Source organism: Tupaia chinensis, unplaced genomic scaffold (assembly GCF_000334495.1).
Source record: "Tupaia chinensis unplaced genomic scaffold, TupChi_1.0 Scaffold144529_1, whole genome shotgun sequence".
NCBI classification, from domain to species: Eukaryota; Metazoa; Chordata; class Mammalia; order Scandentia; family Tupaiidae; genus Tupaia; species Tupaia belangeri.
This window is the reverse complement of record NW_006204388.1, coordinates 1626014-1644019: the sequence shown is the minus strand read 5'-3', so window position 1 is coordinate 1644019 and position 18006 is coordinate 1626014. Positions and strand designations below refer to the sequence as shown.

At 35.9% G+C, this 18006-nt stretch overlaps 1 protein-coding gene across 1 annotated transcript in view; it reads left to right on the top strand.

Moving 5' to 3' along the window:
• The window catches only part of LRRC7 (leucine rich repeat containing 7), a 543267-nt gene extending 525787 nt beyond the window's left edge, over positions 1-17480 (top strand). The window contains exon 27 of the mRNA XM_006167144.1: positions 16877-17480. Within this exon, the coding sequence (XP_006167206.1) occupies positions 16877-16984 (108 nt within the window). The 3' untranslated portion in view covers positions 16985-17480. The remainder of the gene's footprint in view (positions 1-16876) is intronic.
• The last annotated feature ends 526 nt before the right edge of the window (positions 17481-18006 follow it).

The window sequence follows — 18006 nt, the reverse complement described above, 5'->3', positions numbered from 1 at the left end:
TGTGGGGAAAAAAGAGATTTAAACATTTTTTGCACCAAAATAAGCTAGCACTTTAATTTCATTTTTCTATAACCTTTCTGAAGCTTCCTTGTAAGTGTAATCAGTTAAAACCCAAGAACACTGTAGAAGAGTTGCACCTGGGTTGTCTGTTCTCTCCAAGAATGACTATTGAGGATGTAACATTTTATTTTCTCTATAGAACTCATTTGTATCTAGTACAATAAAATCAAAGTCCATTTTTGTAAAAGAAAGCAGCACATAGACCTTAATCAGATAAATTGCTATATTTACAGTTTCATTCATGCTAGTTAAAAAGCACAAGTGGCCAATTATACTTTCTGAAAGAAATAAGAATGGCTATTTCTGGACTGAAATTGTTTCCTGTATCAGATGCTAAGAAGACAAGCTCCATTTTTGTCTCTTATAATACTGTTGGCTCTCAGTTTAAAGAACACTGGGAAAATGCATTAATAATGTTCAGTTATTTATCACAATGTAATTGTCACGTGTTTTCGCTGGAGCAAATTTATTTTCACATCTAAACAACAATGTACAACCTGGAAAATCAAGGTAAAAGGAAGAAGGAAAAAATAAATAATGGATTACTTAGTGATGCAGTTACCAAGTTCAATCCAACCCTATAGCAAACAGTAAAAGACATATAAAAAAAAAGTTATACCTTTCCCAGCTCCCCCACAGTCCAGAATTTATTAGATAAGATCTTTTTCTGTAACTTTTTAAATCCATCCAACTCACCATTCTTTTCTTATTCTGCTATGGTATTATGGGCATGTTATTTGAATCACACAAAGACGTGTTTATTAAGGGATGATGTTACTTAAAACATATTCACATGACTTTTTTGACATTATATTATTCATTTTCCCAGAATAGACACACGATAATGAATGAACATATTCAAAATGACTTACTGTGCTATTTTGCTATAAAACAGTGTAGCACACAGAAAGAGAGCTGTGCTGGAAGAACTGACCTTTCTCAGCCTCACCTTCTGTGCAGTTTAATGATATAAGAGTGAGAGAAAGAAAAAACTGTAAGCAGTAACATAAATAAATGTCATTAGATTGAACCATGTTGAATTTGCTAATATTCAACCATTTTTAAAATGGCAATTTCATTACTTTGGCACCATAAGTTTTTTCCTAATGTTCTTTTCAGTTAAATTTAACTGATTATACATTTAACAGTTCTAAATATATCAGAATATAGAAAATCTATCAATCATAGTTACTCTATTAAAAAGATTAATATACTGGAAAAAAGAATACATTGCACTTTATAGTTAACAACGTGATTCACAGTAACAGCCTACAGCTCATTTGTAAGGTATATCATCTTCTGTTATATCAAGGAAATCAGCCTTTCTCCACTTTATTAACCCACTCCTTTCCCCAAACACTAGCTTAACTTTGACAGAGAGAAATAACTTATAGAGAATTAGTTAATGACATTTAGATTTTACCAGTCACCAACACAAGATTTTTTTCATTTGAGGCATATAATATGGTACCCAATTGAAGATTATTTTATACTCTCTTCTATATTACCATTACATAGAGGATTTTGAAATTTGCATTCCTCAAATTGCCTCCTGACCTGTGGCTTTATTTCTAAGAAATCAAAATAGAAAAATCAATGAGTCAATCATTTCAACCAACCAGTTAGTTCCTTTTTTTTTCTTTCTAGTCTTAAAAATCTTGGCCCAACAAATAAGTCTATCGACAGATACTGGCACTATTAGCAGAATTATTATGATTGTCAGTTTCTATTTTTGCCATTACTGTGGATAGGTTGTTTCTCTCAAACACCATATCTTGGCCCAAATCATGGGATTTGATGCCTATCAGACCTATCTTTCGCTGCTATGTTCCACAGTCACTGCAACTCCACCCTACCTCCTAATACTCTTCTAAGGGGACATCATTAGAAGCTCCTTAATAGATAAGAGGGAAGTTTTGTGCCCTCAGGGAACTCATAGCTAGACAAGATGAATGTGTGCATACCCATTAGCTCACTAACCTAGTGCTTGATTTTGTGATGCAACTAATAGATGTTGCAGTCTAGCTGAATTAAGAGACTGAAGTGATTCATATACGGGATTGTTTAGTGGGTTCCACAGCAAAAACAAAAGAAAACAAACAAGATGCTGTCTTCTCCTCTTCTCACCTTATCCAGTGAGTCAGTAAGTGGAAGAGGAGATATCTATGGGGTAAGGATGATGGAGATCTCCAGGTCTGGAGGAAATAGAGAAATAGGAGATTACTCCTAGTGGAGTATGCGTTCCTTCAGACTTAACCCAGGGGTGGAGGATTGGAGAGGAGGATGAGTAGGAGCAGAAACACGTGTGAGCTATACTGGTCTGAGTTTTATCCCAGTGAGAAGAGGCTTATCCCAGAGAGCTTGAGTATGGAATACAAAGGAGAGAATATTGGGGAGGAAGACTCAGGCTCATAAATAAATAAATAGATAGATAGATAGATAGATAGATAGATAGATAGATAGATAGATAGATAGTAGATAAGTAAATAAATAAATACTGAGATTTAAAAAGCTTTTCTACAGAGTTAGAAATTTTAAATGCAGAGCTGGGTTAGGGTGAAGGTAGGAGATTACTGATAAATATAAAGCTGATTTAGTCAGCATCCTCAGCTATCAGGAAGAAAAAAACATAAATTAGACAACAAAGGAGATGTTTCCGAGCAGCAATAATTAATGCCACAAAGTCCATGTACTAAACCTCACACCTTTTGCTCTTAAGAGAGGTTTTCTATCATGTTTGGAGTCTATTACCTAGTTTCCCAGGCCATTGGAGGAAAGCTTCTGGGGCCAAGGACATTGCCAAAGCAAGAAGGCCTAGCCAGCAGCTTCTGTGTAGGAGAAGAGAGAACTTCTTTTAAGAGACAGAAGCAAGATTCAGACTGTACAGTACATTGGAGTCATTTGCTACAGAACAGTTTTTCCCAATGGCATCTCTTAGGATATCTTCAAAAAATTGATCAAACAGGATTCAGAGCCACTTCATTCATACTCTATTCTTTATTCGGGGTTTTACAGTGTACTAAGCATATTAAGAACCCTGACCAATCATAGAAACTTAAATTCCCCACATTTTAACTATATAGCATGCTTTACTAGTAGCATTAACTCACCACTTCCATAAAACACTTTGGGAAACATTTGTAAGGAAGCAAACTAATTGGGCCTCGCTTTCTCTCAGAGACTATTGGGTCACAGTTCCTATCATGAAATATCAGTAAAGGAAGAGAGAATGGTCGTTTTTCTGAATTTTAAAAAATCTCTAACCAAAAAAGCTATAAAAGATAAGGAGTAAGAAATGCTTTTTTTTAAGATTAAAATTAAATGTTGGACTCTTAAAGAAATAAACTTAGGGCATTTGGAAATGTCACTAAAGCATTTGTCAACAAGGCCACATGACACATTTCTGTTTTTATTTTATTTGGTGACTGAAAATCAAAAGTAACAGAGATGCCGGGTGGGAAGGGCAAGCAGGAGTCACAAGGCTCCTAGTGTTCAGAGAAATTATTGGGTCATTGGACAAGTCATGAAGTATTTTTCATGTTTTTCTACACAAAAATGTGTCACAACTCTCCCAATACCCCATTATTATTTATGCTGTTACCTTGCTTTGGAGAATAAGATTTTTTAAAAAAATTATAGTTTGATTCAAAGGCAATTAAAAATACATTTTTAATGTGTGCTTATAAGCCAGAGTTTCACTGCATATCATTATACACTCAATGTTGTTCATATATACAAAGTTCTAGCACAGATAACTAATAAAAAAGATTTAGAAAATACTTCTTACAAATGAAAAAATGATATTTGCAAGCATTGAGTAAAACGTAAGAACCAACAAAGACAAGTTAAGTTCATTAAGCTAGCTCCACATTTGGGCTGATACAAAAATAACATTAATTAAGCATCCACATTGTGTTACTTATACAAAAACGCTGCAAGGTATCTGTTGTTAACAGATGCTAAATAACTTACCTGAGATTTTTCTATTATACTACAAATTTTATTAATAGTGTCATATTCATCATATTTTTATTTATGTGTGTGTGTATTTATTTTTAAATATGTATCAAATGCCAACTAGGTAGGAAGTATTGTACCAAGCAATGTCAACAATGTAATGGGGAATGTAACTAAGTTACTGTCATTACACAACCTACTAGACAACCCCAAAATTACAGAGAGCAAAAAAATGAAGGAAAGAAGTCAGAAAAGAGCTTAGTATCAAACAGTTAGGAAAAGGAACCCCTGTCTGCCTTTAAGAGCAATCTCTTCGCTAAAACAGACCAGCCTGGCTACAAAGGGCTCACTGAAAACAGAGCTGATGTTGCAGTTATTCTTTTCATGGCAAAAGTAAAAGGAATAGAGTGTGGTTTGTTGGGAAATTGCCTTGCAAATCAAGGCAGGAATTCATTTCTTGAAGATGTTCATTTGAGAAGTCTGATTAGAAAAATACAGGCATTCTAAAATCAGAACAGATAAATTCCTTCTGAATTACTATGTATTATCAGTTCAACACCTAAGTCTGTAGATAGAATTCACCAAGTCTTTGAGTCTATTTTCCCTTACTTTATCCCTTTTGTATTCATGAGACAATCAAGCTGCAGTACCTGTGTGCACTTAGGAGAGAAATTCTTATTTATGTTTTATTCTGTGGAGGCTCTTTTTAGCATTATAGTAAAATCCATTAAGACTTCAAATGTTCTCATATTCACAAAGAGCAATGTAAAATTTTCATGTGAACTCTCTAAGAATTGAGGATCTACAGTTTATATTTTTAATAAAAAGGAAAGACTTTTAAATGAGCTGGCATAGAGTCAATGTTGTATTGACTAAGCTATATACCCAGCATTAAATAATCCAATATTTAATGAGAATGCTATATAAGATGAAAATTTGGAAATGGAATTAGTTCCAGATAGTTAATGTGAAGCATGGCTATAATTATTTAAGATTCCTATTGTTTGTCACAGAGCCTATCAGGATTGGACACCATGAAGATTTGCCCTTATAGTTCTAATTTGGTTCTTATATTTTGTGATCCTTCCTCATCCTACAAGTTCTAAATTCATAGTGTCTGGTATTAATATACTAATACATATGTAATGTACAACATGCATGTATGCATGTATTTGGGTAATTTGGACACATAATACATGTGTTCCTTCAATAATACATGTGTTCCTTTAAATATTTGTACTTTGAGGGCCAGCAGGTAGTGTAGTGGTTAAGGGAGCTAGATTCCCACGTGGTCAACTACAGTTCAAGGCGCAGACCTGGTGGCCTGCTGTCTTGCTTTGCCTCTCTCTCTTTATCTCTATCTGAACAAATTTAAAATAATAATAAGAAATGGAATTAAATAAATCAATAATTCTCAAAAAATATAAATTAAAACAATAAATAAATGTTTGTACTTTGAGAATGAGTTTAAGATGAACCCCAAATCACATGTCCTTGTCTATGATCTGATTTCCCTTTTGGAGTCAAAAAGACTGTACCGTTTTTTATTGGCTAATTCCACCAAATGTGCGGCTAGGCCTTCTCTAAGGCTAGTTTTTTTAATGTAGAGTTTTGGGTAATAAAGGTACAACAGAATTTCTAAAGAATTACAACATCCTCTGGAAAAGTCCTGCAGTAAAAACATCCATAATTTATCCATTTAACAAAACATTTACCAAAAGAAGATCAAAAATTAAGTCCATGAAGGAAGGAGAGGAGGAAACCCAGAAACCAAGTCTGTTTTATAGTAATTTAATGAGTTGTAATTGTGAAGTCTTACTTTTTATTGAAATCCCAAACATTATTTTTATTAGCCCTCAGTCTTGTCATATCTAAGTAATGAAAGGGACAATCAAAAAACAGTTTGCAGCACAGCAAAGGCCAACTGGAATGAAAATAAGAAGAGATATCTTCTGCAAATAACAAAGATTATAGCAAATGCCCCTTCACACTCTCAAATCAGCTAAGGCTAGGAATCCATTAATGCACATACTTAAAGTGTAGAATACCCAGAATATCTTTTTCCTTCCTAGATTGTTTTCTCATTAACTTCATTTAAATTTAATAAACCACTCATTTGTTTCTCATTTCTTATTAAGTTATAATTTCCTCAAAATTGCACACATTTTACTCAAATCTGAGTGTGTTTATATAAAATGTCAACATAACCAAATGTGACAGCATATTTTAAATTTTCATTAATTTGGTATTTAGTCTTTAAATCATCTTTTGAATTTATATTATGCATATATTCAAAATTTCATACAGAAATGCATTTATAGTTGAAAGCATCAATAGATTTTCTCTGCAATTAATATTACACAGTGCCAACCTTTATCTCCTCAGCCTCTTCTAGTCACACACACAACCAACCAAATTTCATTAGTTAAAAACTCTACTGGGGGCCGGCAGGTGGTGTGGTGGTTACAGGTGCTAGACTCTCACATGGCCAACCATGGTTCAAGTCCTGGACCTGGTGACTTGCTTTCTCGTTTTCTCTCTTTCTTTCTCACTCTGTTCCTCTCTGGTAATTGAAATAAATAAATAAATGATGTTAAATAAAATAATTTTTTTAAAAGAGGTAAATTTAAAACACACACACGAAAAACTCTATTAATTAAAAACTCCATTAATTAAGCCAAGTCACAGTGGTGCATATTGCTAAAATACTGTACTACATCAGCTGGGAGTACATGAGAGGTCTGGGTTCAATTCCCAGTACAGCAGGTGCTGCAGACCTATAATCCCAGCCACCTGGGGAAGCTGAAGCTGAAGATTTGGGGATTTGAGATCTGGAGTTTGAGGCTGGCTTGGGCAACACAGACCCTATCTGAAATCGACCTGGCATGGTGGCATGTACCTGTAGTCCCAATTGGGCCCGAAGTGGAGTATCTCCATGTGGTGAAATCCTCTCTTTTAAAAACTCCATTAATTAACATATTGTGATTCTTCTGGTCTTTAATTGGGAAAACCTTACACAAATGCAGTAGCAATTCTATCTTCATTCAAATCCCTTTTCAATCCCTGCTGTCATTGCTCTCCTCTGACAACAGGCTTTTATCATGCTCCACATCAAAGAATAGTTCAATTGATATTAAAAACCTCAAACATCTGTTACAACCTTACAACATCCAAAGAAGAAAACTGTGTCAAGAAACGGAGTTGACAGCAGTGACAATAATTCCCACTCAAACTACTAGTGTGTGATCCTGGATATTTCATACAATCTCTCTGGTCCTCACATTTTTGTCTTTCAAAAAATTAAAATTAGCTAAGCAAGAAAGAAAGTTCCTCCCTCTGATATTTTCTCCTGCCATTCTTGTGGCTTACAGCAAATTGAACTTCTAAAATTTGAGAAAATGATAGTAAAGTAATATTAATAGCAATAGCTAATATCCATCAATTGATTGTTCAGAGTGTGCTGGGATCTGTTATAAGCACTTAACAAATATTAACTCATTCATCTTTAATAAACTTTCTAAGTAACTCTTTTCAGAGTCCTTCTGATATTTTGAAGTCATTCCTAGGTAGTCCGTAGTCACGGTCTTTTAAACAGGCCTGTTGGGTTCATCGCAGCTCTGATTTAGATCCAAAACATTTCTGGGACTAGAATTACTGGTAGCTTCCTAATATTCATTTGATTCAATGATCTAATTTACCAATTTGTTTATTTCCTTTTGGGAGATCAGCTTTATTTACATGTTTTCAATGATCTTATCTTCATTTGTACTTAGCAAAGTATTAAAAATAAAAGTTGGATTTTTTAAAGGTCTATTAAAAGCTGAGTTAGAAAAAGAGTCTCACTGGCCCTAAATCTGTACCTGGACTGAAGTTCTGAACATCTTGAAACCTGATTTATTAGTAACAGTTTCAGATTCCTGCAGAGAGTTTATCCAATAATCCCTTTTCCTGCTCTTTTCTCTGTGCTACGCAAAACGAGTGTTTCTTGATGGCCCCAGAAAATAGTTGATTTTCTTCAGTTTCCTGTTACCTTTATGAGCACTCCAGCTCAGTATCTTTTTTAGGATGACTCTTCCTGGGGCTCCTAGCAGATCTTTCTGCTTATCAGAAAGAAAGCTTATGTATGGCTACAAGAACAACACCCCGATTAAGCCAGAGTTGAAACTATAATAAGGATGAGAGATGCAGTATCTCTGTAGATTTTAATTTAGGGCTACATTTTTTTCCCACCAGTATTTTTGCAATAAGTTCAATTAAACCTGATAGAAATCTGAAGAAGCACAGCTTTGCAACTACTGTAAAGAATAAAATTATAGTAACAATATTAAGGGGAAAGTATTCGTTATTTTATTATGGCTAGTGAAATGTTGGCTCAAATGACTTGAAGTAACTGTGATCTTATTTTTTCCTTCAAGTATTAAGAGAAATAACAAGAAAGAATAGTATGATATTTCATGATTCAGCCATGGCCCTTTTCCTAGCTGTGTAACCTCAGCCAAGTTACTTAGTTTCTCTGAGGTATGGATCGTCTATGTGTAAAATGACAGGATTAGTCTAGACCAGCAGTTTCCACACCATGTTTTCATGAGGACCATGCAGTTGGAAGATGTTGGCAAGCGCACTGGTCTCTTGGCACAATCCCCCTCCAATTCTCTCTCATTTCTCTCTCTCCTCTCTGTATCTGCAACTATCTCTTTTTTATTTCTCTCTTGCTCTATCTCCAGGAAAGTAATTTTGTTTGTTTGTCTTGGTTTGTTTTTTGTTTTGTTTTTTGTTTGTTGTTTGTTTTAGGGTTTTGCCATAGAGTACAGGCGCTCACCAAAGACAGACAGAAAGTGAGAAATCGCACCCCCAGAGGTGATGGCCAAGCCACAATCCCTTCCCATCTATTCTTTTCCTGGGATTTTGGGTTTGAACATAGATGCACCCAGCATGATCTTCAAACTGCCAGATCTGGGACTCAAATTATAATCAGCCATGTGGGAATTCAGTACCTTAACTTCCATACCACCTGCTTGCCCCCAGGAAGTTTTGTTTAAATGTCTAACGTAGTAGGCTCTCTTCTTTGGGGAGGAATGTTTATTTGAATTAACTCACTCCATGGGGGGTGGGGAAAGAAGCCCCTCTATTTCAGTTTATTTGTATTATTGCTTCCTTTGCTAAAGCCTAGTGTCTAAATTCATAGGTCTTGTGTGTGTATGAGTGTGTGTGTGTGTGAGTGTGTAAATTCTTACCAAAATTGATTACATGCATGGATCATATTTAAACTTGTTTCCTCGAATAGACTGTTGCTGATTTTACCTGAAATAATCAACTGTTCACATGTTGCTGACTGGAGGAGACTCCAGGAATGAGACAAGACAAGGACTGTGCTAATCATACTTTTGCTAGGTGTGAGGAGCAGGAAACTCTTGTTACAGGCCTCAGAGAAATTACTTCCTTGAAAGTTTTCCCTTCTTTTTGCTCTCCTCTGAGCTACTCTAGCATTTTATTTACGTCTTTGGATGCTGATTCCATTCACCGTACATTTGCTGAGTGCTGACTCTATAGAAGGCATTTTCTTTTTAGATATGTCCATAGCTTATTCCCTCTTCTGATAGGGACCTCTTTGATGAGCTCTTTCCCAGGTCATCCTTTCTTACTCCTGGCCCTCAGTATCTATCACAATCCCTTGGGCAGGAGGCACATAACAGGCATTTTGACTGAAAAATAAAAAAGTCATCATAATGGAAGTGAACCAGCCTTTTTCAAAGATGTTTTGGTAAATAAAATCTTTCAAAATTAATAGCTATGATTAAACTTCCAGCAAAATGGCCAACTAGAGGTGATTAATGTGCTTCTCTCCCACATAAAAGTACCAAAACAGATAAGGTCCTGGTATTCAGCTTGAATGTTTCGGGGAGGGTGTTGGAATATAGTAAGGATGTGGTGGAGATGCTGCAGGACTTGGAGACTCAGTGGTCTTACTTCGGGGGGAAGCAAACCATCTATATCTGCTGCCCTGTCTTCCAGTCCTAGCTTGAAACTGAAAGGAATTCTTGTGATGGGAAAAGGATAAATAAGAAACCACCAGCAACCTCCATTCACACTTCAGACATCCAAATCTTTACTGCAGGGGAATCCTGAGTGTTTATAGGCCTTGAACCCAGTTAGGAACAGCCTGGAGATTCACACTGCTGAATTGCTCCAGAAGAGGAGTCCAGATCTCATTTTAGCTCCCCCACCCTCATTGTATATACACAAAGCCATCTTGTGACCTCATCCACTGACATCCCAAAGGAACAACTGGCCAAGCTATCTTGTGCAAAGCCAAGTTCCTGAAGAAACCTCACCACCTCCCTGCACGTGCATGCATACACACATACACACACACACACACACACACACACACACACACACATACCTTGTACGAGCAAGCAGGCAAGCAGTCTCACCCACAGTTGAGCTACTGAAGAGGCCCCAATCTTCTGCATCTCTTACAAGCAAACAGGAGGGTGACTCCATTCATAGTCATGGTGCTTGAGAGGCTTCACTTCCACCCCTAATCTCACAAGAGTAGATGGGGGAGTGGCTCCACCCACATCCAAGTAGCCAGAGAAGCTCTGTTTCCTTGCAGTTCAGGAGAACAGGCAGGAAAATATTCCTGGCCACAGCCAAACTCCATGTGAAGAGCTACCAGAATGACCTTGCCAACCCCATCTAGGTGACCCACCCCCTGTAGAAGCACCAGAGTCACCCCATCCTCCCATAAATATACCCTACCTTTAGGAAACCCTTACCCTAACCAGCAGGCCATTCTTAGAAAGCCCTGCAGTGTAAGCCAATGATGCGCTCACAGGCATTGCTGAATGATTATAGCAGAAGAAACTATAAGGATATTACATGATAGCATCTACCCAGAACCAAAGCCAACGTATCTTACCTAACCACACTATAGGACTCATCTACAGGAAGAAGTCTTTCACCACAAAAGCCATTATAAAAAAGTGGTAGGGACATCTGTACCATTAGATGCACAAATATCTACATAGGGACATAAAGAAAAACATGAAAAATTAAAGTAATAAGACATTCCAAAGAATCTTAATAATTCTCCATCAACAGACCCTAAAGAAAAAAGGCACTATGAGTTGCCTGAAAAGGAATTCAAAATGATTATAAGGGGGCTGGCAGGTGGTGTAGTAATTAAGGCACTAGACTGCCACTGCCTGACCATGGTTCAGGTCCCAGAGGCTTGAAACTCATGCCAGGAGCATTTGTGTGTGTGCCCAAAATCCTAAGAAAGAAATGGAAAAAAAGGGATTGCAGCATGGTCATCCTCCCTGAGGAGTGATTTCTTTCTTTTTCTCTCTCTCTCTGTCTCTTTCTGTCTCTCCAAGGAGCACATGGACCCTAAAGCAAAAACCTCTCTAAAGAAAGAAAGAATGATCATAGGGAAACTCAATGAGATACAAAAAAATACATATAGACAGTTCAACAAAATTTTTTTAAAAAATACATGATCTGCATAACAAATTTAATGAAGATATAGATATTCTGAAAAAGAACCAAAGAAAAATCTTGAAACTGAATAAATAACTCAATAAAAGTAGTCAAAAAAAAAATAGAGAGGGAGCTTCAACAAGAGACTTGATTAAGCAGAAGAAAGAATTTCTGAACTTGAACAGTTTTTTTTTTTTTCAAAAATAATTCAGTCAGACAAAAGAAAATTGAAAAAAAAAAAAAGAGGAAAAGGCCTATGTGGTCTATGGGACACCATTGAGGGAACAGATAATTACATTATAGAATTTCCATAAAGAGAACAGATGGGGAAAGGCATGGGGGGAAAAAATACATTATAGAATTTCCATAAAGAGAACAGATGTGGAAAGGAAAGGGGGGAAAAAAACTATTTTATGAAATCATGGCTAAAAACTTCCCAAGTCTGGGGAGAGATTTATGAACATCCAGAATCAGAAAGCTGAAAAGTATCTGAATAGGTTCAAGCCAAAAAATCCCCTCTGAGGCACATCATAGTTAAACTGTCAAAAGTCAGATTCTAAAAATAGACTATTAAACTAAAAGCAGATTTATCAGCAAAAATTTTAAAGAACAGAAGAGAATGACATGATAAATTTAAAATGCTGAAGAAAAGAATCACCAGCCAAGAATACTATATACAACAAAATTATCTTTTAGAAATGAAGGAGAAACGGTCTTTCCCAGAAAAGCCAAAACTGAGAGATTTTTTATCTCTACTATTCTGGCTTTACAAGACATGCTAAAGGGAGTTCCAGATCTGGAAACTAAAGAACATAACTACTATCATGAAAACAGTTGAAAGCACAAAACTCACTGGTAGGGTATATACACAAATGAGAAAGAAGAACAAATAAAGCTTTATCAATAGAAAAAAAACACCAAACCACAAAGATAAGCTTCGAAGAAACAAAACAAAACAAAACAACAATAAAAATTCTCATCTATCAATATTAACTTTTTTTTTTTTTTGAGAGGTTTTCGCTATAGGGCACGTGCACTTGCCAGAAAGACAGAGAGAGACAGAGAGACAGAACGTGAGAAATCACCCCCCAGGGAGGATGGTCATGCTGCAATCCCTTCTCTTCCACTCTCCTCTCAGGATCTTGGGCACGCAAGCACACGCGCCTGGCGTGAGTTTAAGCCACCAGGTCCAGGACTCTAACCACAGTCAACTACATGGGAATTCAGTGACATAGCCATTATGCTAACTGCTGGTCCCATATCAATATTAACTTTTTAAGAGATTTTTGCTATGGGGCACATGCATCTGCTGGAGAGACAGAGAGAAAGCGAGAAATCACCCCCAACCCTGCAGGAGGAACTGGCCACAGCGCAATCCCTTCACGCGATTAGCCATGTGGAGTCCAGTGCATTAAACACTACATCACCCTTGATAGTAATCTTGAATGTTAATGGATTGAATTCCCAAATAAAAAGAAATTTAAAAATTTTTTGAAACAAATTAAGTAAAAATACTCATAAAAATCTATAGAATACAGTAAAAACAGGACTAAGAGATATCTTTATTGCAATAGAATTCTACCTTTAAGAAGTAGATAGATTCTAATAAACGACCTAATGATGCACCTTAAAGGAGCTAGAAAATCAAGAACAATCCAAATCTAAAATTAGTGGAAGAAAAGATAATAAAGATCAGATGTGAAATAAATGAAACTGAGACTAAAAAAAATTATGAAAGATCAATGAAACAAAAATTGTCTTTTGTGTACTCATAAAACAACATAGAGGGACCAGCAGTTGGCATATTGGCTAAGTCGCTGGACTCCCATGTAGCCGACTGTAGTTTGAGTCTCGGGCATGGTGGCTTAAACTCACACCAGGTGCATGTGCGTGCGTGCCCAAGATCCCATGAGGAGAATGGAGGAGAAGGGATTGCGGCGTGGCCATCCCTCCTGGGGGGTGATTTCTCCCTTTCTTTCTCTCTGTTTCTCTCTGTCTTTATGGCGAGTGCACATGCCCTATAGCAAAAAGCCTCAAAAAAAAAAAAAAAAAAAAAAAAAAAAAAAAAAAAAAAAAAAGAAAGAAAGAAAGAAAGAAAGAACGAACGAACATGGATTAAGAAACCAGTTAAGGATATTTTGTTAAACACATGTATTTTAGTTTGTTTTGTTTCAAAAAAAGAAAAAAAAAACACATAAATTTGAGATATGTTTGTTTCACTCTATACTATCTTTGTCTCTGTATTTTTAATGGATGCCATAATATTATATTTCAAGCCTCATATATACATAGTAAAATTTATTTATTTGAAGTTTCTTTCTTTCATGAGCTAGAGAGAGATAGGGACCCCTGACATGCAATCAGCCCCTCCCCAGTCTCCCAGCCAGCCAGAATCACAAAGGCCTGGCATGCTCAGACAGTTCCCAAATCTGAACCCAACACTTTCCCATATGACTTCAGTATTACACAGTGGTGTCCTACTGCCTGTGCCACCATGGCTGAGCCTAATTTTTTTTTAATATAGCTATAATTAAATCATCAACTAAGTTTTGTGCCATTTATGACTAAACGCTGATATTATTTTGCTTAACATTTGATATTTTGTCAGGTATGATATGAACAACATACTATCTGAGGCCTCCAAATCCTAGGGCTTTCTTCATCCCTTAATATTCATAATTTAAGTCTGAATAATTTCCTAAAGATTCTAATGAGTTTGGAGTTTATCATAATTCTAGGTTTGAATCAGCAGATACAGAAATTTGAGCACCCACAAAGCTATTGTTAAGCTCTGCCATTGAAGAGCTCCATTATTGATGTTAAATTTAAATTTTGCAATTCCTTGTAGTCAAGTTGAAGGCATTAAGGTAGTTAGTTTATCCCTCAAAATTATACTAGGATATTTCACAGAAGTTTATTCTCTAAAACAGGATAACGGTAGAAAGAATGTACCGTATGTTGTGTTCTTCAGAACCCATCACCATCTGACCACATATAACATCAAATGGAACCTTATTGTCTGATTTTTATTTCCTACAACTTAAAACAAGAAATTCAAGCTATATAACAGATTCAGAGTTCTACCGTACTATTTCCTGCACTGGAAGAGCCAATGCCAAATTTGATAGATATCTTCATTGATTAAATATCAAAGAAATTCATAGTTTCATTCATTCTAAACAATTCTACATTTCTTTTTATTTTTTAGAGAGATTTTTGCTATAGGGTGTGATTTTTGCACTTGCCAGAGGGACAGAGAGATGGAAAGTGAGAAATCATCCCCTGGGGGGATGACCATGCTGCAATCCCTTCTCCTCCAGTCTCCTCTCGGGATTTTGGGCACTCACACACACGCCCAGTGTGAGTTAGAAGCCACTGGATCTGGGACTCGAACCATGGTCAGCCATGTGGGAGTCCAGCAATGTAACCATTATGCCATCTACTGGTCCTGCGAATTTGTACTTCTAATCATACAAGTTTTCAAGGGTTTACATTTTTGTTTCCTAGTATTTTCTCATTTTGTATATGCGCTATGGTTTAAAAATGCAGTATTTTAGAATTTTCTTTATCATATAATTAGTCAACCAATACTTTTTTGAGAGAGATTTTTGCTAAAGGGTACGTGCACTCACCAGAGTGCCAAGAAGAAAGAAAGTGAGAAATCATCCCCCACGGGGATGGCCACACCACAGTCCCCTCTCCTCCATTCTCCTCTTGGAATTTTGATCATGCACAAACACATACCGATCAGATTTTCAAGCTGACAGGCCTGGGGCTCAAACCATTGTCAGTCATGTGGGAGTCCAGTGCCTTAACCGCTATGCCATCTGCTGACCCCTACCCAATCAATTTTAATGAACTACTAATCAAATATCATGTATTGATGGCTCTTATCTAAGTTATAAAGGTTGTATAGTATTGCTAGAGATGTGATGCACTTTTATATTTGAAAAAGCTAAAGGCAGTGAAATATTTTGATTTTTAAGTGACTGGTTATTTGAAATAACCATATTTTGAAGCATTTAGAAAAGAGAGTAAGTTGGAAACAGCAAATGGTATAATGGCTAAGTCACTGGACTACCATGTAGTCAACTGTGGTTCAAGTCCTGGGCCTGACAAGTTAAAACTCATGCTAGGTGCATGTGAATGTGTGCTCAGGATACTGAGGGAATGGAGGTCAAGGGATTGCAATGTAGCCATCTCCCCAGGGGGTGATTTCTCATTTTCTGTCTCTCTGTCTCTATCTCTCCAGCGAGTACATGCAGCCTATAGCAAAAAATCTCTCTAAAAAAAAAAGAAAGTAAAATAACAAAGGCAACGTGTGCCCCAAGTAATTATCAGCCTGTTAAAAATTATTAAAAGTCTATCAATTAATCATCTCTATTACATGGCCAAGCCATCAATTTGATTGACTCTTCTTGTTAAAATACTGAGTCTTAGACTACAAGGAAAATAGGAAGCTATCATTAATTGAGACCAAAGGTTTATTCCTATCAAGTTTTAGTAAGGTTGTGCTTTATTTTGGCTTTTGTGGAAGTGAAGCCTTTGGGATCTATGCTTCTCTGTGATAATAACAATCATTCCAATCAAGACAACCTGGGGTTTAGTGTAAAGACAACCAAAGAAACATGAGCACTCACTGTAGAGAAGAAAGTACGTTTTGTGACAGAAATATCAAATAATAGGTAGAACCCTGAAATTATAACCTTCAGCCACTCATGGTTCAAACATATTTTGACTGCTTATACTGATGATTCCTAACTAGAAGATAGCGGGCATGTCCTTCATTACTCACAGTATACTTTCTTACTGAGGATCCTTTGGATATATTGAATTGGATTGAGAATCACTGTATAGATAATGAACAGTCTTGCACTTAGCAGTGGAAGAAATAAAAACTATTTTTTTCAAATGAAATGTATAAACCAAGAGCTTTCCAGTGAGTCCAAACAAGATTTCAGTGTCCAGTCATGGTTTGCATGATTGCAATCTTTATACACGCTGATGGGTTTATATCAGTGATTATATAACACGAAGGCAATGCCCACATGCACACTTCCACATCATCTCAACTGAGCACCTACAAAAACAAATCAGAACACGGACCTACAATATCACAAGTACATCTTCCTATTATTCACCAGCGCATATGATTAGCATGGCAGCAAGGGCTTATTGGATATTTGATAAATATTTATTGAGTTAATAAATTGAGTTGAATCTGTATAAAATTAGTTACTCCAGTAGTTGCAATCCATTCTGAATTTTAAAAACTGATCAATTTTTGTCACTCAATGCTCCCTCAAATTGTACAGTTGGAAACAGTCATACAGTGGTAGTTTGCACTGACTGCCTTGTTTTATTTGTGTATTCACAGGCAAATGGACACAGTTTTGTACATATGGAACATGAAAAAGCTGTATTACTACTGAAGAGTTTCCAGAATACAGTAGACCTAGTTATTCAACGTGAGCTTACTGTCTAAATATTTTTTATAAATAGTGAAGATACGTCTAGCCAGACCTAATGTTCAAAAATAAATTTATACATAGAAACAAATTTTGCCAATTGCTGGACCAATGGCAAACATTAGTGCCAAATGTATAATACTATATGTTAGCACTGATCATCCTTACAAATGTTAACTCTATAAATATGATGTTCATGTGGTTATGTATTAGTTTTAATTGTCAGCCTCTGGCTGTGCATTGGTGCAGTTTTGTTTCTGTTTATTTTTTTTTTCTAATCAAACAAGTTTCTTCTCAAAGTGGATTTCATATTATTTTGGAGCACGGAAGCACACACAAGCTCTTTACGAATTCTGCTCTCCATCAGAAACACTGCCTCAAAGTTGTATATGCCTTTATATAGAAAATACAAATATAAAGAATTGTAATTCCCATAAAATATTTCTAGCACAAGGTATATGTTGGCATATATACAAAAAAAAGAATATAGAGAAAAACAATATTTTCATAAACTACACATCTCGGATTGAGAAAGAAAATATATCTTAAAATAAGACTTTATTATGTTACATCTTTTTCAATAAAAATTACATGATAATGCCTTATGAAAGTAACTGTACATATGGTATAAAGTGTTTATATTTGGTTCCATATTCATTTGCTAAATTCTCATAACACAGAGTGAAATATTTCATAAATTATCATTTATCTCTGGGACCTGAATTAAAATAGGATAAACTAATTTGGTCAATGCCTTTAGGTAATTATAATACATGCAGAGTTAAGAAATACACTAGAGGTCATTGTAGATAAGTCTTTTTCACCACAAATTTAAGCAGTGAATGATGGTTGGCAGGAAGGTATTGCTTTATTTCTTTCAAGTTTATGTTGATTATAAATTGTAGCCCCTGTGATTTCTTTACTTGTAAATGTGGAATTTATTTGTGTGATGCTTTATTTAATTTGCTATTTTTAAAGAGTTATGGGAATTGACAAAATTTATCATTAAGAAAGACTGATGTTGGAAAGTTATGGTGGG